The sequence below is a fragment of the Aricia agestis genome, chromosome 3 (genome assembly GCF_905147365.1).
Source record: "Aricia agestis chromosome 3, ilAriAges1.1, whole genome shotgun sequence".
NCBI classification, from domain to species: Eukaryota; Metazoa; Arthropoda; class Insecta; order Lepidoptera; family Lycaenidae; genus Aricia; species Aricia agestis.
Window position 1 is genome coordinate 22,755,592 of NC_056408.1, and position 23,352 is coordinate 22,778,943.

General features: G+C 36.3%; 2 protein-coding genes across 4 annotated transcripts in view; one reads left to right on the forward strand and one right to left on the reverse strand.

Moving 5' to 3' along the window:
• The window catches only part of LOC121725666 (nuclear matrix constituent protein 1a), a 29,229-nt gene extending 19,999 nt beyond the window's left edge, over window positions 1–9,230 (reverse strand). The window contains exon 1 of one of the 3 annotated variants that reach the window (XM_042112698.1): window positions 9,140–9,229. The gene's annotated coding sequence lies outside the window, so the exon portion shown is untranslated. Of the gene's footprint in view, window positions 1–9,139 lie in introns of all 3 variants that reach the window. The other 2 variants (XM_042112699.1, XM_042112701.1) reach the window with 2 other exon arrangements.
• Window positions 9,231–15,382: 6,152 nt separating this feature from the next.
• LOC121725684 (uncharacterized PE-PGRS family protein PE_PGRS46-like) lies at window positions 15,383–18,067 on the forward strand. Its single transcript, XM_042112740.1, has 3 exons — window positions 15,383–15,460; window positions 15,790–16,027; window positions 17,975–18,067. Exons 1-3 carry the CDS (start codon window positions 15,431–15,433, stop codon window positions 17,983–17,985), a joined length of 279 nt encoding a protein of 92 aa, XP_041968674.1. The 5' UTR covers window positions 15,383–15,430; the 3' UTR covers window positions 17,986–18,067.
• Window positions 18,068–23,352: the final 5,285 nt, after the last annotated feature.

The following is a 23,352-nucleotide window of genomic DNA, read 5'->3' on the forward strand; positions in this document are numbered from 1 at the left end:
GTGAAACAGCTTGCCCTAAAACAAATAACAATTTAATGTTGTTATCGAATACCGATAAACACGCGCACCACTAGCCCTCTCCCGATATATTTAGCGGAGGCAAGGACCGCGTGCTCCTTTGTGGCGTTCCCTATACCGAGCATTTGCATTGTGCGTCACGACTTCACGCACACAGTTCACAGTCACATCACTAAGCTCTGTCCCCTCTGTTTGTACTAAATATGGGCTAAGAATGTTCGAGAACGTTCATGAAAGTTATTGATAAAACTTTTCAGGTTTCAGGCATAGAGCTATCATATATATTTTATGTCCAGTTTCTGATTTTTTGGACAGGAGATTACATTTTTAATTAGTGTTGTTAATTAGTTCCCTTGGACTTTTTTTGGCTAGTTAATAGATAAACTTCTTAACAAACAAACAAACTATAACAAAAAAACCTCAGAATCCGGGCATAGGAAATCTAATGATTTTACTAATTTATATTTTTTTGATTCTGCTAACTACTATGTTTATTATGAATTGTTGTTTGATTACAATCAGATTATTTTACAAGAATAAGCCAAAATATAGTAGTTCTGCGTAGTAAAGATCTCAGATTATTTACTGCCTCTTTCCGCAGTTGAGATCTAAGTGAATTGACGCAAGCACATTGAACGCCCTCGGCTAAGCTGTTTAAATGAGCTTTATATTATTATCCAAATTAAATGCTTGGTTTGGTCTGAGACACATTGAAAAAGACAAAGGTAGCGGACCTTGATACGCTCCAAATTAAATATAGTATAGAGAGAGTACAATATTTGTAAACAATTAGATAGATAGATAGATCAATAGATAGATAGATAGATAGATAGATAGATAGATAGAAAAATACTTTATTGCTCACATAAAAATGGGTATACAATCAAACAGTACTTAAAACTAAGACAAATGTGGGCAAGGGCGGCCTTATCGCTATAAGCGACCTCTTCCAGGCAACCCTGCAATTACTGATTGAAAAGCAATACGTTTTAACTATATTAGAGCCACGCTTGTAGCTGTCCATAGAGTTTGAATTATATTACTTAATTAACTTTAATTAAACGAAGATTTAAAAAAAATGTTCATTTTCAGTCAAACTCATTGTCAAAGATAAGTAAGCATTAAATGACTCCCGTTAGTTGTTAAGTGTCGACTGTCGTGTTTATGGAATACTAGCTGTTTCCCGCGACGACGTCCGCGTGGACTTCAGTTTATAGCGCGCGATGTCAACAAAATTGGTGTCAAAAGCTTTTATAAAAAAACCCTGGTACCCCTTAAATCAATACAGCTGTGTAGTGTGCACACAATAAGTACTTTATTTTTTATATTAAACTTTATATTTTATGCCAAATTTCAAAGCATATTTAGCCCCCCAATTACACAACTTTACCCATAAACTATTTATCATTGATAGGTTTAGCCCCAATTTCACCAACGTCTGTTAGTGTTAACAGCTTATTAAAATGTCCTGTCTTCTCTTTCATTCATATGAAAAACGAAACAGCTAACGTGATACTAATTCGATCATTAACTTTAACATTCGTTGGTGAAATTTGGTCTTAAGGTTACGTCACTGCCTGCACAGATAAAGTATTGAGTTATTTAATACCGTAGAATAGATATAACAATCGAAAAAAATCGAGACTTAAATGTAAGATGATACCACCTCTTATAGAAAGACTTTTGAGCAAGCGTCAGCGCGATGTAGAAGACGCACGGCGCCATCTATTATGAACTTTTTGAACAAATTTACGACCCTTACAACCCTTTTTTCCAGTAAAAAAGTAGCCTATGTCCTTTCTCAGGCTTTAGACTATCTGTATACAAAATTTCATTACAATCGGTTCGGTAGTTTTGGCGTTTGGCGTGAAAGCGAGACTGACAGACAGACAGAGATACTTTCGCATTTATAATATTAGTATAGATTATGTGCACACTGCACAGCTGTTTTTGGGTATTTTGATTAATTAAGGGCCGCGCTACACCGGAATGGCAGCGGCGAGGCGAGCACTTTCAGCGCTGCCATTCCGGTGTAGCGCGGCCCTAAGAGGGGTACCACTTACCAGGGTTTTAAAAAGTTTTTAAATTTGACACAAATTTTGTTGACACCGCGCGCTATAAACTAAAGTCCACGCGGACGAAGTCGCGGGCAACAGCTAGTATACATATAATATTATTATAATATTATTATAATATTATTAAAAATCATATTCTAACGTATTAAAAACTATAAACAAAAACATACTAACTAATAAGTATGATTAGTTCTATGTTACAATAAAGTAAAAAATAAAACGCCATCTGTTGAATCGTATTAGAACTAAAATGTTCATTCCATCGATATATTTCTGGATTTTTTATAATATTATACATAAAATATGTTTAAGATTTTTGAAATTTTATTTTAATACACATCCAAGACCCAGGAAAATTGAAAACTTTTTGTTCCGCCTGCGGGACTCGAACCCAGGACCCCCGGGATGAGCGCTGGCCACGCGCAATGCGAATTCATTTTCATCGAAATTTTCATGGAAATAAGATATTTTCCCACATCAAAATGTAGCCTATGTCCTTTCTCAGACTCTAGAATAACTGTATACAAAATTTCATTGCAATCGGTTCAGTAGTTTTGGCGTGAAAGCAAGACAGACAGACAGACAGACAGACAGAGATACTTTCGCATTTATAATATTAGTATAGTATGGATTATAATATTATTAAACATCATATTCTAACGTATTAAAAACTATAAACAAAAACATACTAACTAATAAGTATGATTAGTTCTATGTTACAATAAAGTAAAAAATAAAACGCCATCTGTTGAATCGTATTAGAACTAAAATGTTCATTCCATTGATATATTTCTGGATTTTTTATAATATTATACATAAAATATGTTTAAGATTTTTGAAATTTTATTTTAATACACATCCAAGACCCAGGAAAATTGAAAACTTTTTGTTCCGCCTGCGGGACTCGAACCCAGGACCCCCGGGATGAGCGCTGGCCACGCGCAATGCGAATTCATTTTCATCGATATTTTCATGGAAATAAGATATTTTCCCACATCAAAATGTAGCCTATGTCCTTTCTCAAACTCTAGAATAACTGTATACAAAATTTCATTGCAATCGGTTCAGTAGTTTTGGCGTGAAAGCAAGACAGACAGACAGACAGACAGACAGACAGAGATACTTTCGCATTTATAATATTAGTATGGATATCGGAAGTGGCGAGCGGACGTGACGGTGGTGCGGGCGGCGACGGATTGTGTTGATCCGCCGACGACGAAAATAACGTTTATGACTGAGGACATTAAACTAACGTGATAATTTATTAAGCCCTTGATAATGCCTCAAGTCTTGTTGTTAGGTATACCTAATCAATTTAATATTGCCTATTTGGTATGTAACGGAGAATCCGAGAAGAATAGTATTGTAATTTGTAGTCGTTTGTAGAATGTAGAGTCGACTGTCGAGCCGAAACCGAGCCGTCTTGGAATATTATGTTAGTCTATTTTTTTTGTAAATTTCTAAGAATAGTATAGCATATCCTTTTTGACAGGTTTTAGGGTTTAGGTTTTTTATTAAACAGTATTTTTATGGTATGTACTTTCGAACTTTTACTTGAGAGTTAAATGTTATTCTACTGGGAAACCTTGTTGTTTAGACTTTAACAGTAACATAGGTACAATAACACGAGTTATAACATTTCCTGCAAACGTTAAATCATTTTTATTTTAAGCTGATTATAAGGTCGATCCAGACCGAACCACAAGGTTGGCTATAACTCTAAACTCTCCCCATCGAAAGTTCTGGAACATTTCCAAATGGAACTAAAGACCTTTATGTCCAGATTGCCTCGAGTGCCTAAACGTACATTTGAAATTCGAACGCAAATCAAATTCCGCGCGTAAGGTTTGATTCATATTAACGTAAAGCCGAAGCAGGTTGATCATGGGAACATAATATTATACTTAAATATACATATATGTAATATATTATATTATGTGTCTAGCAAATATTATTCTTTACCTACGTAAGGGTATACCCACTTTTGTTTTTAACTAACATTTTTTACCCTTATTATTAGAATTTATATCAAGACTACACGAATCTGTTTTCCAAACGTGTAAAATCTGCAGATTTTACACGTTTGGAAAACTTTTCTGGTACACCACCAATTTTTGTTTCCCCTAGGAAATAGGTCCCAAGTGTCCCCTCCTCCAGTATTTCTATTGAGATAAAAGATTCACGACCGCATTCATAGACATAATGATAATTAAACTTCAATTATTTAATGTAGAGTTTGACAGACAATGTATGGAGCTGATGTCAAAATATGTTAATTTAATTAGAGTTAAATAATTATTGATATTCGTCTCCGAGTACGGCAGACACTCTTCGCAGTAATTCTAATCAGAAATTAAATCTAAAATTGGATGAGTTCCCTTTATTTTTTCGAAATTTTTCCTAGCTTTGATTCTGCACCAGTATGATGTGACCCTAAGCCAGGCGATGACGAATGATTCGTCCATCTTGTAAAATATTTTCCAGTACATTCTATTTTTGAATACGACGAACAGGCTGAGTATTTAAGTCCTGTCAAGACGAGAGCTAAATTAATGAGTAATTTAAAGAAATAACGAGTGGAGAACAAAAATAATGCAAACGATTTGTTTACCAAGATTTTTTTTTTAATGTTTGTTTCCATTAACTGCGTGCATTCGCCGTAATTTTCTTTGGGGACAAGTGCATATTTCCGAGTGTTACGTAGTTTATATCCTCTTTGTTTTCGACTGAAATCTATTCTATGTCCTTTCTCGCGACTATTAAGTATGATGATATGCAATATGCTGGCAATATGCATATATCTCTCAAATTGGCTCAGCCCTTTAACCATAAAGAGGTAACAGACACACAGGCGGATATGCACATATTTTACACGTGGGAGAGCCATGCTTCGGCACGAATGGGCCGGCTCGACCGGAGAAATACCACGTTCTCACAGAAAACCGGCGTGAAACAGCGCTTGCGCTGCATGTTTCGCCGAGTGAGTGAGTTTACCGGAGGCCCAATCCCCTACCCTATTTCCTTTCCTACCCTATTCCCTTCACTTCCCCTATTACCCTATTCCCTCTTAAAAGGCCGGCAACGCACCTGCAGCTCTTCTGATGCTGCGAGTGTCCATGGGCGACGGAAGTTGCTTTCCATCAGGTGACCCGTTTGCTCGTTTGCCCCATTATTTCATAAAAAAATATATGCACAAAAATATACGAGCATAATATTAGTAAAGATAGATTGCTATTGATTGTGCTGTAATTTTATCCATATTAAAATTGCACCACTTTATCATTTAAAAATGTTTGTTTGTCAGGAACTAGGTGGACAGCTCATTAAAAATAAATTTAGGATAGCGGGAATATGTACCGCTTTAGATTGAAAATAACAAATTTCCGGAAGGGGAGAAGACTCTGAAGTTTAGTGGAAGCGCGCAGGCAGGATGTGCCATCAAAAGAATTTCCAGAACAGGATACAGAGATTGATTCTCGAAGCTTCCAAAATGGCGCCTGTCATTAGTTTTATGGATACTTTTGATGAGTTTTCCTGTGAAAATCGATTAGTACGCTAACTACTTACGAGATTTTTAAAGAGTTTTCCTGTGAAAATTGATAAGTGCTAACGGTTGTGTATAAGTATCAGATGACGCCCGCAACTCTGTTGCGCCAAATTTCGTTTATCGCGCGGAAACCGTACATTTTTCCGGGATAAAAAGTATCCTATGTCCTTGCCCGGGACTCAAAGTATGTCCATACCAACTTTTAAACAATCGGTTCAACGGCTTGGGCGTGAAGAGGTAACAGACAGACAGACAGACACACTTTTGTGTTTATGTATAACAAAATATTATAGAATAGAATAGAACATTTTTATTGCAAGAATGTAGTGTTACAACTTACAAAGGTCTTAACATTTAAATTAATATAATGTTCTTGTACAGATGGCGTGCAATTGAACAAGGAAAATATTTACTTAACTGAACGAATTACAAAATACGGTAGGATTCAATTAAGTAAAGTAAATGCGAAAGTCAAAATATAACTCTTATGTTATTGAAATATTACATTGGCTCCATATATAATATAGTATATGGGACTAGATTTTGACCACAACTCCCTTGCGCGCAAATTAGTTTATCGCGCGAACTGGATATGAGATAATTTTTATTCTGAAAAAAAAATAATTTCGGAATAAAAAATATAAAATTTCCTTCCCCAGAACTTACAGTATCGCCATGCGAAATATCAAATTCGCCTCGGCGAGATAAGATTCGCTAACTGTATAATAATATTCGCAGCATAAAACGAAACCAGGTGGGCCAGCTATTTATTGATATAATGTAATTTACGATGTGGTGCTGTATAATAGCAGAGACTGGTTGTACAGAAACTTTCTCTGCGAAAGTTTTATAGCTTAATGGTTACGCCGCAAAAATTTCGCATCTTTATGACATCGCGTCGTAGTGTCAAATTTTCGAATAGGTCATATCTTATATCTTTAAACGAGCAATTCTTGTATATTATAATTATAATATACAAGAATTGCTCGTTTAAAGATATAAGATATGAAATATAATAATATAATTGGAATCTCGGAATCGGCTCCAACGATTTTCATGAAATTTAGTATATAGGGGGTTTCGGGGGCGATAAATCGATATAGCTAGGAATCATTTTTAGAAAATGTGATTTTATTCGTGTTTTATCGAATATCGAGCGAAGCTCGGTCAAATAGCTAGTTATATTAATGCAATGTTTTCTTGTTTTCTTGTGTATTTAACATAATTATCGGATTTGATCGGATTATTTACTGTATATATGTGCTAGTAGCGCCCTTTGCACCGACCATAGCGAAATATTCCCTATTTGTCCACCATTTGGTGATTATATGCAGTTTTACATCTCATGGTAATTGACAAAGGTAGGTTTACTAGGAGAGTTGTAGTTGTGTGAGAGTGAGTGTAGAGTAGTAGTAGGAAGAGTGGGTGTTGTCGTCAAAAACGAAATATTTTGTTCTTTACAGAGAAGGCAATATTATTATTATATTAATACGCGAGCGAAAAACTTTGGATACCTTTTTATTAAAGATGCGGAGCATAAAATTTTGCACAGTTGTAGTTTATATGGAGAAGGAGTGCATCGAGCTAATATTGTATTAAAATCATACGTTATTTTAATAAATAAAACATTACACACACTACAACGCGCACACTACCATCAACCATGTTTTGACTGACAAGCCTATACACACGAATTATTTTTTTGTTGAATTTATTGTTGAAGTCTTGTCAAATTAAAAATGGATTGTAGTTTTTTTAATCTAGTATTTTAATCTAGGTAGTCACCTCACGCGCAAACACGTTTTTTTTTATTATAAGTTAAGAAAAGTGTATATTATGATATATTATTTAACATAAAATCATATTAACCCCTATAATTGATTTTATTTAATTTTTTTTGAAAGACCCACATATGATGCGCACACGTATGAACTATATTTTCATCTACCCACATGTGGTGCACTCAGTGAATTTATTAAATTCCACGTAAATTATTTTATTTTTTTCATTTCTTTTAATACCTATCAATCAACTCGTGCACACAGCACAATATCTACTTTTGGTTTGGTGTTTTCTTCGGCTTTATTCATTTAATGAACCGCCGTCCAAGACCCTTGACGGAAGAGGAGTTATGGCAGATTTTAGAAAATAGTGCTATTGTTTCTCATGCTATAATGCTTTTATTAATCCTTTTATTATTTACTTACATTATAATTGTCATTTTCATTGTAATCGATAAATTAGTTTGTTTTATTTTACTCTAATACTACTGAAAAAATCTAGTAACTTTACATACTCATATCTTGGGAACCCCATCGAAATGTCCCCCGGACATTGTTCAGTTAGTTTTTCAAGTTCATAGTTCATACGTGTATGCAAAAAAACGATTAGAAACTGACACGTGTATCCTTTAAAAATGTTTTAATTTCTATGGAGGTAAGACCCATATGTGGTGCACACACGTATGAACTCAGACTCGAAATGACCCACATGTGGTGCAGGCACTGTGAACGTGTTAAGGTCGACCATTAGCTTTGTCCACACTGTACCTTTTTTTTGTTCATCAAGGGCACGCGTACGTGAAGCATGCCCGCGACGCATGCGCTCTAACCGTAGTTTTTCGCTTAGTTCTATTTTTTCTGGAAGTTCTTATGATTAATTAAATAAGCCGCACATATTCCACCTAGTAAAACGTTCTCGTCGCACATGTTACAAAGCTGACAGACACTGCAACTGAACAAAAATGACAATGTTGGCGTTGCGTTCGTTAACGCATTCAAATATTGAAACGAAAGTTGAATACAAAGAAGATGACGAAAGCGCATAGTGTCTATATAGATATTGGGCGATCTCTAGTACTATGAATTAAGAAAGTACAAATAGCAGTACCTATACATAAACGTCTTTCGGTATTTTTTTTTTCTTATATTATCATGTTGTTAACTTGTTACATTTTGTCTATTATTAATAAACATTCACTGAATAACTAGGTACAAAAATCTATGAGTTATTATTGACAGTTTGCTAATAGTAATTGTCTGCTTTTTAACTTTCAAAATTCAAGTTATTTTTTAGACTGCATCTTGCTTTGTAATACGTATTCCTATTGCCATTTACTTGCATAAACTCAGCAAAAGCTTTGAGGTAGCTAATTAGGAAAGTAGTTGATAAGAAACTTAAAATCACTAAATTGCTCTAGTTGATTAACTTTAGCAAAAGAACGCATTTTACTCATGTAAAATTATCAGTGAATAAATTTTCTGGAGTTCATAATAATATATATTATTATACATATTATGTAAACTATAATTTAACAAGTAAGGTGTTAGAAACGTTAAGAGAACGTTAACTGCGTTAAGTGAAATTAAACCTATGTACTAACTAGTTATTTACTCATTCATTAATGCCTAGACTAAGTTAAGAGAATGCTAAGTAAACTTGTGACAACAAAGTAAAAAAAAAAACAAAAAACATCATCAACGGTTTTCAAAAAACGAACATCACATGTCACTGTCACTGCGCGCGAGTTTTGACAGGTCGGCCATGTTCGCGCGGGAAACTGGAGCGGCGTGCGCGCGACCGACGGCCGCTGCTGAGACTGGTTCGGATTACGATTGTAAATAGAAAACGTATTTACAGACTGTTCCGTTTTCGTTCTTTTTTCGTTACTTTCACAGTTAATGCGGTAATGCGGTTTGCAGTTAATTACATAAAAAAAATACACCGTTCGAACGAACTTCATGGTGACAAACGGGTTTTGTTTTTGAATTCATAACGTTTGATAGATAAAAAAGTTATGATTATTAAATAAGAAATTATTATTTATTTATTATCTAGATCGTCTTAAAATATAAAAAATAAGGTGAAATATGTAACACGTGCACACACAATTAAAAACTATTATTTGTGGTCTTTTTAATAAAAAATATTTTGAAACCGTTATAAAAGAAATGTTTAAATCATTATATTATTATCATAATAACCACGAAGCTAGATAAATCATTATAAATTACCTAGTAAGTTAGTGACTAGTGTACATGAGCTGTACTGACCTCTACAAGTCGTAGACCGTCTACGAGGTGCTACGCCGGCGTAGCGCCGCCTACCGCGTAGGCCGGAGGCGGCGTAGCAAATATTCAACTTTTTTGAACTTTTTGACTTAATACTTTCCAACTTTTCAGACACTTTTTACCAGGTGTTTTTTAATATTTTAGATATTTATTGTCCTTTTTTAACCGACTTCAAAATAAGGAAGTTATCAATTAATACAGGTAATATGCATGTAATATTTCTAGAACTGCCCAGTTTTTGTATGAGTTAGTCTAGATCAGTGTCTGGACAAATGTTAATAATAATATTTAAATAAAATAAAGATTTGAGGGGGGGCATCTCATACAAAAAAAACACAATTTTTGTCCAATTTTTGCTCTATAACACCCTTGGTGCGCGAGTCCGACTCGCACTTGGCTGATTATTTGTTGTACTTGGTATTGTTCAACTTAGATAATATTGCAAGTTTCATATAAATAATATGTTCAGTGGTTTTTGTGATAACGTATTGTTACGGTACATGGTATACGGACACGTGGTGCCATCTAGCGACAAACCAGCGAAGCTTACCGAGGGAGCACAGGCAACATAAATCCCCTACTCAATACTAGATGGCATGAGGTGCGCAAGTACATACTCGAACCTTCTAGAAAGGTCCAATGTTTGTTTACGTGTTTACCGTTTATTTGTTTGCGTGTTTACGTGTTTTAATTTAGACCTTATGACTGAGTGCATAAGGTATAAATTAAATTCAACTTACCGCACTTATCGTAAGGACGGCAGTTTTATTGTGGTACATGCTCGAGCCTCCTAGAAAGTTCCCACGGTTGTTTACTTGTTTACGTGAATCGGGAACTTTCTGGAATTCGTCTCGCCATATAAAAAGCCGCAGGTAGGCCCGGCGAGTCAGTTCGATCTGAGCGATCTTCGAGGCAAGTGATCAATAGTGAGTGAACCAGTGAAACCTGCGACTTGGCTACGACCTAGGACAGTGATAGTGCTTAGTGATTGGACCTAGTGATTAGTGTTTGGACTTAGTGCTAAGTGTTGTGACCTAGTGTTTAGTGCAGTGTTAATAAAGTCTTCAAGAGAGTCACCAGGTCTTACTCTCCAAATCCTCGAACCCTAGCACGTAACAGTATTTTTAATTCTCAATTAATTTTGAAGTCGGTTTCATCTTTTTAAAATACTATTATTGGTAAAGTAATATATAACTATGTGTTACAATATTATCTATGTCACATGACGCATGATTATTTTACTACATGCTGTGGTCATGATTAAAAGTTATCTAACATTAATAAAAAATAAGTATCACCTTAACAACATTTTATACGTGGGAGAGGCATGCTTCGGCACGAATGGGCCGGCTCGACCGGAGAAATACCACGTTCTCACAGAAAACCGGCGTGAAACAGTGCTTGCGCTGTGTTTCGCCGAGTGAGTGAGTTTACCGGAGGCCCAATCCCCTACCCTATTGCCTTCCCTACCCTCCCCTATTATCCTATTCCCTCTTAAAAGGCCGGCAAAGCACTTGCAGCTCTTCTGATGCTGCGAGTATCCATGGGCGAAGGAAGTTGCTTTCCATCGGGTGACCCGTTTGCTCGTTTGCCCCCTTATTTAATAAAATAAAAAATAAAAAAATATATACCGTATTCGCTAAAAAGCTTTAGAAATTAACGAAAATGCAACATAATAGGTTTGTATACAACAACCTTGAAAAACTTTTATTTTGTACAAAATCGCAGCGTCGGCTAAGTGTGAAGCTCCACCAGTCAGTTATAAATGGTTATAAGTCAATAATTATACTCGGAGTTATGGCTCCATAAGTTTACTCTTGAAAGAGAGTGATTTATACTGCTGTGTGTAATGCATACCGCATACCGGCTAGAGAGGAAATTAATAACACTGATACAAAAATTGGATTTTAAAGTTTATTGACCACAAAGTTTTAACGAACTTCCGTCACTTTGTAATGAAAGCCATATAAATCACACACAAACCGAAGAGATTTAAAATCGAACACTGTGAAAATAAAAAAAACCGACCAAGTGCGAGTTGGACTCGCCCATGAAGGGTTCCGCAGCAGCAATAACGTTTATTTCTATGAAATTAAAAGGTTTTTGATTTATTTTTATAGGTATTTCAGTTGATTTAATGGAAGTTAATTTAAGGTTTACCATTTATGGCGTAGAAAAAAACTACTGGCTAGATCTCGTTCAAACCAATTTTCGTTGGTAGTTTTTATAGTAATGTACATCATATATTTTTTTTAGACTTATTTAGACGGACACATTTTACCACTTTGGAAGAGTATCTCTCGCAAACTATTCAGGTTACAAAAAATGATATTAGAAACCTCAATATGATTTTTGAAGACCTATCCATAGATACCCCACACGCATAGGTTAGATGAAAAAAAACATTTTTTTTTCAGGTGTACCTATGGGGACCCCTAAAATTTTTGATAATTTTTCCATTTTTGTATCAAAATCTTAATGCGGTTCACAGACCACAACTATTTACCAAGTTTCAATAGTATAGCTCTTATAGTTTCGGAGAAAAGTGGCTGTGACATACGGACGGACAGACAGACAGACAGACAGACATGACGAATCTATAAGGGTTCCGTTTTTGCCATTTGGCTACGGAACCCTAAAAAAGGGAAGATCCTTTTTGCTTTTGTATAGAGATCATAAACATAATATAGCTACCTAGCCGAATATATTAACTTTATGCTAGAGATCTTAAAATTGTCAGTGGCCCAAAGCTAAGTAGTGTAATTTAAATATTTGTATCATATGACACTGTAATTAAGTATACTGTTAAAACGAGTAAGTTTTAAAATTATTTCAATCATCAATCATAACTTTTTAATAGGTATCATAGAGTCATCATACAGTCACCCATCCAGCGCCGCGCCCACCCGGTGTTGCTTAACCTGTGACATTACTTTCGTGTTCCGCACCACCACCTCTAGCGTGTCCGGTATGCCGCCCGCGCCGGTAAATGTATACATATACATACATTAATATATTACCATAAGTTTTAAATCAATTGAACAATTTTTAGCGCACGCGACAATTACTTTTCCTGAAGTCGCGACACATTTTAACACACCATGTATGCGCTAATTATTATATTTTTAGAGAAATACTGCTTTGGATAATGAGTCTTGCTCGGAATTAAAGAAAATAAAAATTGTAAACGAATAAAAAGTTCCTTACATCTTTAAGGAACTTTTTATTATAGACCTAGGAGAGATAAGCTAGTTAGACTTATCTCTAGATAGAACAAAATGTCATGGAGGACTTACGTCCACAAATAGAGATAAAGCGAAGATAAAACAAAATAAAAAGCCTTTCATAATAATTTATTTCTATTTTATTATCAGTAAAATAACACAATCAATATACTATTTATAGTTAATTAACATAATATTATGTTTATTTTGCTTCGACTGTAAGAATCCCTCCACAGGTGAAGGCCTCCTCTAAAGATGACCAGTGTTCTCTTGATTTCGCTGTTTCCATTCAGTTGGAACCAGCTATCTTTGTAAGTTCGTCCTGACATCTAATATAAGTACCTCGATCGTGGGAATTACAGACACAATAGATTTTCAATTGTTATGCGGCACCCGGGTGCTGCTTGGGAGTTGGTGGGTTAAAAATTACTCAACTTTAATCAAATGATGAGTTGGACAGAAAATATTGTATGGCCTTGATGACATTCTTTAAATTACTAAGGATCATCTCTCTGAGTACGGTCGTTTGTATTTTTGCGAATACTCAGATTTAGTGATTTTTTCCTAATCTTTTTTAAGAATTTAACGTGGGAGAGCCATGCTTCGGCACGAATGGGCCGGCTCGACCGGAGAAATACCACGTTCTCACAGAAAACCGGCGTGAAACAGCGCTTGCGCTGTGTTTCGCCGAGTGAGTGAGTTTACCGGAGGCCCAATCCCCTACCCTATTCCCTTACCTTTCCTTCCCATCCCTACCCTCCCCTATTACCCTATTCCCTCTTAAAAGGCCGGCAACGTACCAGCAGCTCTTCTGATGTTGCGAGTGTCCATGGGCGACGGAAGTTGCTTTCCATCAGGTGACCCGTTTGCTCGTTTGCCCCCTTATTTCATAAAAAAAAATATTAAAAAAAAAGAATTTGTTTCACCGCAGATCGTATCAAATGCTATGAAAAACTAACTAATGAGTCTCCAGCAACAAATGATACACGACGTGGCCTCATTATGTCCTGCTCAAACAAAAATATAACATTTGTCCCACGGCCGTCTATAAACGATGATAGAGATCAAGGGTCTACACAGACGGACCGCATTTCAACTGCAATCCAACCGCAAATTGCAGTTCAAGTGCAGTTTGAATGCAGTTGACACGACTGCAATAGAACTGCAAACCAAACAGTCCACACGACTGCACGCCGACTGCAACTGAATTGCAATCCGACTGCGCGTTTGGTTTGCAGTTCTATTGCAGTCGTGTCAACTGCATTCAAACTGCACTTGAACTGCAATTTGCAGTTGGATTGCAGTTGAAATGCGGTCCGTCTGTGTAGACCCTAAGATTGTCGTGTTGTTTCTGGGTTTCTGCTAGTAAACGACACGCAAGTCCCACTGAAATCGTACATTTTGTGGAGATAACATAACCGTAATAAAATGCAAGTGTCTTCACGCTTAAACCTGCTACTTGCTAAACCTATTTTTTAACTAACAAAATAATTTGTGTTCCCTGGAAAGGACAAAACAGTTTTTTATCAATACAAAGTGTCAACTACCATACGGCTTACGAATTTACCTGCGAATGAAATTACAGGCAGCTTCTAATAGCAAGTGAATGCCAATGACATGAATCTATACGTTGTAAGCATTAGGTAACTCGCTCGTACTCTTTAATTTCAATCACAGAATGATTACCTAGTTCAGTATTTTACAGCTCAGATTAGATAAGACAGCAGGAACTACCTACATAAACGCTAAATAGCCCTTAATCCTGTTATCTGATTAAGTGGGCGATTAACTAGAAAAGTTATGCCCAAGTTGTTTTATCAGTCGTTAAAATAGACTACATAATCCTTGAACTTGAGCTGAAATTAAACATCCAAAATGTAACCTCCGAATGTAAAGAATAACCTCCATAGAATTGAATATTATCTAAAATTATACCTAAATATACATATAACATATACTTAGTAAATGTACCATCGATGAAATTGATTCCTAGGCAGTTGACGGACCTACGTCATGTGGTCGGCTTATGTCATTTCAATGTTAGCTGTGATCGGTCGGATGGGTTTGACTTAACGCGAGTTAAGCGCCTAGGAATCAACTTCTCTGATAGTACATAGATTTTGGCAACAAAACACTATGTTCTTTGAGGTCAACTCAAGTCATAATTAACTATTCTCAATGTATCTTGTTCAAATTTTCTGTACGTCGCGCGAGTGCCCAAATCAATCCGAGTTCAGGATAATATAATCTAATGTTTTGATGAATATTCTATATATATTGAAAACTATATAATATATCTGTCGTCTGCGAAAACCTAGCCTCACCTCAAAATATAAACCTTTCGTCTGTATGAACAAATGTTGCGGCTACCTTTGTGTTTAGTAATTGTTAGTGACACAATATTTGTCAAGTCCATAGTTTTCGTGGTGCGTTACGTGCTATCGACATATAAGATTAATATGGCTCTACCTGCCAGTACTTAGATATAACGCAATCATGGGTGACGTGCACGTAGTTGACGGGGATGTATGTATGTTTGTTTGTTACTATTTATTATTAGTGATCTGGCCTATGGCCACTGGCCACAGGTTTTCAAATGTAAAACTTTCAATAATCGCCGCCATTCTGCACAGTGTATTATTTTTTCTCACATTTTGTATCTTCCTCTTGTTTTTTGAGCCTTAGGACGCGACGGTCGCAGGCAAATTATATTTTTACTTTTCTATATTTTACATTGTGAACCATAGTCCATACCTACCTAAACAGTCTTTTGACAACGTGTGATGGTACATAGAAGGCTGGTAAACACGAACATACACTTTTTCTGTATTCTGACTTCATAATTTATGTTTCAGGGTGGCGGTGTACATGTAGTGGATGGAGATAGTGGTGTTCACGTCGTGGACGGAGACGGCGGAGTCCACGTGGTAGATGATGGCCCCGGAGGTGTACATGTAGTGGATGATGATGGTAGTGGTGTTCACGTAGTGGATGATGATGGTAGTGGTATTCATGTCGTGGATGGCGACGGCGGCGGTGTTCATGTTGTGGATGGAGATGGCGGTGGTGTTCATTTTGTGGACGGAGGACCCGGTATGTTTGATAAATTAAATTTTTCGTAGTCAGTACAAACTACAAGCATAGGCGGTGTTTACCAGACCGTGCCCACTCCAGTTTTATGAGGGTTATCGATATATCATTCGCCATCAGAGGGACGGTAGGGTTTTTCGTGTCAAATGTCGTGTCAGACAAACATATGACAGCTATATCATGACATGAGGAAGCTATTTCGTAAGTCGTGACATATAATAGCTGTTTAAAGCGTTAATTGACACGATAGACTCTACTACCTTAAAATAAATATTCGCGTACCCCGGTGTGATTATTTTTGTTCAGTAACGAAGCGTTGCTATTTAATTGCAATAGGAATCTATTATAAGTCGAAGTTCAGTCATAAGAGTAGGTTCACACGACACAATCCTGCACGTTTTTTGCAGTATAAGTCTTAACATTCATACGCCGATTGTACTGCAACAAATCGTGCAGAATAATCGACGTGTGAATGGTCTATATGCATTGTATGCGCTACTATTTATTCGTTAAGACGTATACTGCAAAAAACGTGCAGGATTAATTGTGCCGTGTGAACCTGGCCTAACTCGTAAGGAACTAGGAAGACTTCATACAAAAGCATTATAGCCAACATAAATAAAAAATAGTCAAAAATCAAACAACAGGTTTAAAACTAATTAAAATAAAAATAAAATAAAAATCATTTATTTTCAGACCATTGATCCATAGTGTTAGTAACAATTTGACTTAAAAAACTATGTTAGTAGTACACTTATATAATTCACAATTGAATAAATAAAATTCTAAAAATTAAAAAATTAAGTCTATGATTGACAGGTTCATTGAGACTTCATAACATGAAGTTCAATGAACCTGCCCACCAAGACTGAATCTAGGCTTTCACTAACCATCCTCAGGACTTTGTTCGAGCTCCCCCGCACTCTGTTTACTAGTGAGGCGACCTTTTTCCTCATTTGTGCATAAAAGTCATCTACACCGGCATCTGCAAACATACCAGGGGGGTGAGCCAAAATCTTTTCGTTTTCGCTTCGTTATGGAATCGCCGATGAAAATGTATGGAATTGACATAAGCGTTCGATAATATGACGTTGACGTTCGACTCGTCTTATGTCAATTCCATACATTTTGATCGGCGATTCTTTAACGAAGCGAAAACGAAAAATTTCGGCTAAATGACCTGATGCACTACAGTAGCGAGGCAGCCGGAACAAAGCCCTGAAGATGTTGTTGTATTGAATACGCAGGGCATTGTAAGACTTCTGTGTATATTTGGCCCACACACTGTTCGTGTAAAATGTCTGGCAATATGCTTTAAAAAGAGTGATCTTAATGTCAGCTGTGCACCGAGCAAATCTAATTATAATAACCTCCATCTTTTTGGAAGTCGGTTAAAAAGGTCTATCCGCCTCGACCTCGAATTGTGGTTTCAAGTCACGCAAATCACAATAGTCAGTCATAATTGTATCGGGATTATTTTGTGACAGTAATGGCTAGAGGGCACAATTTCGGTGCGATGTGACTGGGATTAGAGTCAGTCACAGTGTCAGGGCGACTCGTGAATTCAGGCCAAGAGTTTGGCTGCGGAGTGCGCTCGCGTCATCAGCGGTTATTAAAAATGTTGACTGACATTTCACTGAGCACTTTTCATCATAGTTTAGATCTGAAATACACCCTTTATTTATTGATTCGTACGTCAAAAAATTAAACAATAAACAACTCTGTTGATTAAATAAACTGCAGTCAAAACACCTCAGAAACCTGGTGTAGTCTTTGGGCCCAATTATTAAAGTATGATCTTCGTTCGATTGTAACGCTCCGATTTGTGTGAATTGGGCTAAAGTGATATAACGTGATTCGAGAACGTATTGCCTTGTATAGAGTTACATATTGGATTAATTGTTTTTCACAATTAATTATTATTGATCAATATACTTTGTTTATTTTCAGGTGGCAGATAAGTTGGAATTGCGTTGTGGTGTGTAGGCTATAGCCTACTCGGGGAAGGTCACAAAACTGAAATTAATATATTTTTATACTTTTTCTCTTGTTTTTATTTTTTTATGTAGGTAAGTATTTTCTCTCTTCCTCCTTTTAGCCCGGAAAGCGAGATTTAGTGCAAGATGGTATTATACTCTGTCGATGCGCGCGACATATTATAATACAGTGGCGGATTTACCAATAGGCTAAGTAGGCTGGAGCCTAGGGCGGCAGATTTAGAGGGGCGGCAAATTTAGCCCCATTTTTATAATACAGAAATAAAAAATCCCACCAAAAACATTTCTTGTAAAATATTGCCGAGACGACCACAATATAAGGTTTACGGTTTACCCTGTGAAAAAGATATGAGATCTCATGTAGAGCCAAGCTTCTGAATCTACACGATCTAACTCTACTGACCCTAACTGAAACCAATTCTACATACCAGTAAATATGTATGGCTTCGCCGTTTCGCTACCTCACAGTGTAAAACCTTGTTTGGTCGTCGCAGCAAAAAAATTCAAAAAATGTTTTTGGTGGGATATGATTGTGAACTAAACTAACGTATTATATTTCAAAGGTCAGTTATAGGGGCGGCAAAAATTGAATAGCCTACAGGCGGAAAATTTGTAAATCCACCACTGTTATAATAATAATAATATCTACTTGCCTCGCGTCGCAATTTCCATTAATTTCTCAGTTAAAAGTATCGAAGAAATTAACGGAAATTGCGATTATACATCACAACTTTGAGATGGCTAGTCAAAAATCTTTACTAAAAAGATCGAAAAAATTCGAACATTGCCCATTTTTGTCAAGCGATTTGAGATCTCAAGACTGAGCGCGGCCTCTATGATCTTATGGATTAACAATACACATAGCTTCCTCTCTGACGGAACATAAGGATCACTTAAGAAACTCTATTAAAAAATATTCTACTAGAGGTTTTTGATCCTGCTTACTAAAGAAGGCTAGTAAACTCACCAGTACGTGAAGAACTCGGCAAGATCCATGCAGTCGGTCGGTCTGTCGTGTGTCGTGTCGTCGGCCGCCTCGTCTACGATGCCGGAGTCCACGTCCTCCTCCGAGCTACATTCGGCATCGGTATCCGAACGCGGGTCACTCATCGCACGATTCGCACGTCACTTTGACAGCTCGTGCGCAGTGTTGCCAGTTGACATCTCGTGATTCTACCATAAAATATTAATAACAAATAAATAGTTAAGTAATTTTAAAATACCTACGTTAAAAATAGATTCTCTTTAAGATCCGTGCGTTTATTAACGTTAATTATGAGTCCTTAGCATGCACTAACCATAATTTTGGAATTTTGATTCGAATATTTTTGTAAAGTGAAATTACGCGAGACATGTAAGTCCACTAATTGTAGAAGCATTTTAAGTAGTTGCTGACGTTGGGACGTTGGGTTTAAATGCGGATGGAATTTGTTTTTATAAAGAATCACGATATAATTTGGTCTCAACATGAGAATATTAGGTATACCTAACCTAGATTTTGACCGCTACTTCAACATGTAGAGAAGCCCATTGCCTGCCATGTTAATATATTATGTCTTCATCATTGTTCAAATCGGTTCAGCTGTTATAGAGCCTACTCGATGAAAACCCTAAATGGCATTAATCTTTGGCATTCTTTGGACCATTATTTTGAACTTTAGTTCCAGTCAGTGACGGACTAAGATGCCCTAAGCAGTTCATGCCTATGCCCCTCCCCCAATCCGTATATCAACTAGAATCGATCTTTAAACTTTTACCACCTAAAAATATTAGTTTGATGTGCTTTTTGGTGACGTGAGAGTGAGACGTGATGCCCTAAGGACGGAGGTTTTTTTCTTCTTCTGGTTCCCCCTTAGACGTGATGCCCTAGGCAATTGCTTAATTTGATTAAGGATTAATCCGTCATTGGTCCCAGTTATTGTGAAGGTTCCTTCGGGAGAGTGCGGGCGCATCCTGAGGTTGTGTGCTGTCGATGGATTGACAGGTATCGGAATACGGAAGTGCGACATTCGACCTGGATTCACGTAGTTTTAGGTCATTATAAATAGTGTGTAGCTCGATGTAAGCAAATGTCATGCGCCCGCGGCCGCTGCCAGCACCGAACACAATAATCGGTATATTGTGTTTCGCAATTAACAGCCATTTATCAATCTTGTTTTGATGCGAAATTATTATCTCTTCAGCCTTTAAGTTCTTTGTCTTCTATCTATCTCACAAAAGATAAACGTTGCTTAGAAGTGTCGATAGATACCTACTAGTTTTACGGGCTCAAAATTCAATCTTCTTTAGAAAGTTTTGAGAACATTCATATTATTGATGATTGCATTCTAGTTTCTACAATATTGTGTAACTTCTATTTATGGCACTGTATAGTAAATTTAAATTTATCGCTTGCATAGTATCGATATTTAATATGTTGTCAATACGTAAATATAATTGAAGTGATAAATCAATGAACAGAATCAGTCTGATAGCAGATTATTTGGCAAATTAAATGTGTCTATAACATAATGTTGGTGCCGACAAGTCTGCGGTGTCGGTGAATGATGGCTGCCAATAAGAAATCAAAAGCATGATGTGAGGTTTGCAATTCACGAGAAAAGATAGGAGGTCCTAAAATCGTTATATTCAAATATTTTTATAAAACTGTACGTTTAAATACATCAACGCCCTCTAGCGTTCGTCGTGCGTTGCAGTCTTATGCGCACGGGTATTCGTTTTTTTTACCAATTGTAATTTTTTTAGCATTCGTACAAGGGCGTAAGCTGGCTTTACGTAATTTTTTCTTTTTACATAATATAACACCTTGGCATTTCTGTTCAACCTCTGGTCGGAATAAATCGTCACGTCTCGGACAAGTCCCCGGCCCAGTCCTCCATCAACACTTACAGCTGTTACTATTGGCAATATATCAATAGTTTGTCACGCACGGGGAATGTCTGGGAGACTATATTTTGTTTAAACAAAACATAAAGGTAAACCACCTACATAGTTATCTTAAAGGATAGTAGGATATATATACGTGGGAGAGCCATGCTCCGGCACGAATGGGACGGCTCGACCGGAAAAATACCACGTTCTCACAGAAAATCGCCGAGTGAGTGAGTTTACCGGAGGCCCAATCCCCTACCCTATTCCCTTCCCTACCCTCCCCTATTCCCTCCCCTACCCTCCCCTATTCCCTTCCCTTCTCTACCCTCCCCTATTCCCTTCCCTTTCCTTCCTTACCCTCCCTCTATTACCCTGTTCCCGGCCGGCAACGCACTTGCAGCTCTTCTGATGGTGCGAGGGCGACGGAAGTTGCTTTCCATCAGGTGACCCGTTTGCTCGTTTGCCCCCTTTATTTCATTAAAAAAAAAAAGAATAGATACCTCATACTTGGAATCTACGAGGTGTAACAGAACTAAGTGATAATACTTTAGGGTGTGTATGTATCCCTTATATAGTATTAACTGTAAGAGTAGTAGCGGCGATGGAGAAATTTTTTTTAATGATTTGTATGGGCAAGGGCTCCAGCGACATGAATATTTCCATACAATTAACAAAAAATTGAACCCGACTTCCAAGGTAAAAACAATATTCTGAAAATGATCTAAAAAGTACAAAATACTTAATACTTATTCTTCATTAGTTTTTTTTTTAAATTCGACTAAACCTCAACTTATTCTGTACTCAATTTTTTTTCGTTTAAAGTCGGTACCAGCCTTGGGGGGGGGGGGGGGGGATTACATTATCATTTATATTGGATCATTTCTATGATCATATATAGGATCCAATATATATGATCATTTGATCATATCTGCTTATTACATTATCATATTTCATTGATCCTATTTTACGTCTGTGGTTTCAATAGCTAATGGACAGCGCTAACACTGACAGGTATTGACGTCAGGGTTACTAGATCTCAGAGAATTCGATGTGTCAAAAGACATCGTCATTTTTAATATGGCTTGTTTTTTGTTATTTCAGCAAGATTATCCAAGTATATAATTAGAAAAATAATTACATTACAGTCTGTCAAAAAAGTTATGAAATTAAAAAGTGGCAACATCGTAGTGTCATCCCTTTCAAATCAATCTAAGAAAAAAGGGATGACACTACGATGTTGCCACTTTTTAATTTCATGACTTTTTTGACAGACTGTACATTATTTGAAACATATTAACGAACAAGAAATTAAAAACTCTTTTTTATATTAAATAACTGGCAACACCTATTTCTATGACCGTATTGGATCCAATCTCTCAGCAAATGTCAAAAATCTATGATCAAGGAAGAAATGAATCATATGTCTATATTACATTATCCAATATCATTGACTCAATGATCTCGGATCCAATATATATGATAATCTAATATCCTCCTTGAACTGAAATACTCGACATACTTAGAACTTAGCCGGTAGGTACCTACAGAATAAGTTGAGGTTTAGTCGAATTTTGAAAAAGGAACATAATGAAGAATAAGAATTACCTATTTCATACTTTTTCGATCATTCTCAGAATATTGTTTTTACCTTGGAAGTCGGGTTCAATTTTTTGTTAAAAAAAATAATTTAATCTTTTTAGTTATCTACAAGACAAGGCTTTAACCACTACGAATGTTAACTATCCATATTATATTAAGTACTGTAAGCAAAATTGTGGTAAATGCTTCCAGTTATTTAAGCAATGCTGCAATTTCTAAACTTTTATCTTTAAAGGTTTATGAGTTATGTTAAGTGCCTTTGGATCAAGAGACACCTTCACATGAAATTTCACTCATTCGTAACATAAGTTTAAGTTACTTACAAGAAACAACGTAGGTACATCTTAAGTCTTAACCACTATGTGTGTTTCAATAAATTTCAAGGATTTCCCTCGATTGCTCATAGATCCCATCATCAGCTCACGACTTTCGTAATTGTTATACAAAATTAATATTATAACCTATAGAACAACAAGAATCGGTCCACAAAATACAGCGAAATAATCATCAAAAACATCTGCTTCAATGCAAAATATCACGAAAATTACCAATAATTTATGATAATTGACCAAAGTTGGAGAACATTTTTGCATTATTTACATTAGATATACCTACTTATATAATTACAGCTAGTGAAGTAGTGACGCAGTTCAACAAATTTGTATTTTCATAACAAAATAAGTTTAACTATGACAGAATAGTAGGTAAGAAAATTTTAACAATGTCTTAAACTGCAATACTTAATAGAAACGGTAGACCAATAAAATTCACATCAATATTGGTAATAATCACCTTAAATCCAAGTGACAACACTGTTTTTCACCTTTAAAATTCGAACGCAAATCACAACACGTGTAAATA

Bases quoted from the DNA above. Each gene is read 5' to 3' on its own strand.
- LOC121725684 (XM_042112740.1), top strand. From the start codon at position 15,431: ATGGGTGACGTGCACGTAGTTGACGGGGAT. The intron at 15,461-15,789 runs GTATGTATGTTT...TTTATGTTTCAG, and splicing joins TGCACGTAGTTGACGGGGAT to GGTGGCGGTGTACATGTAGT.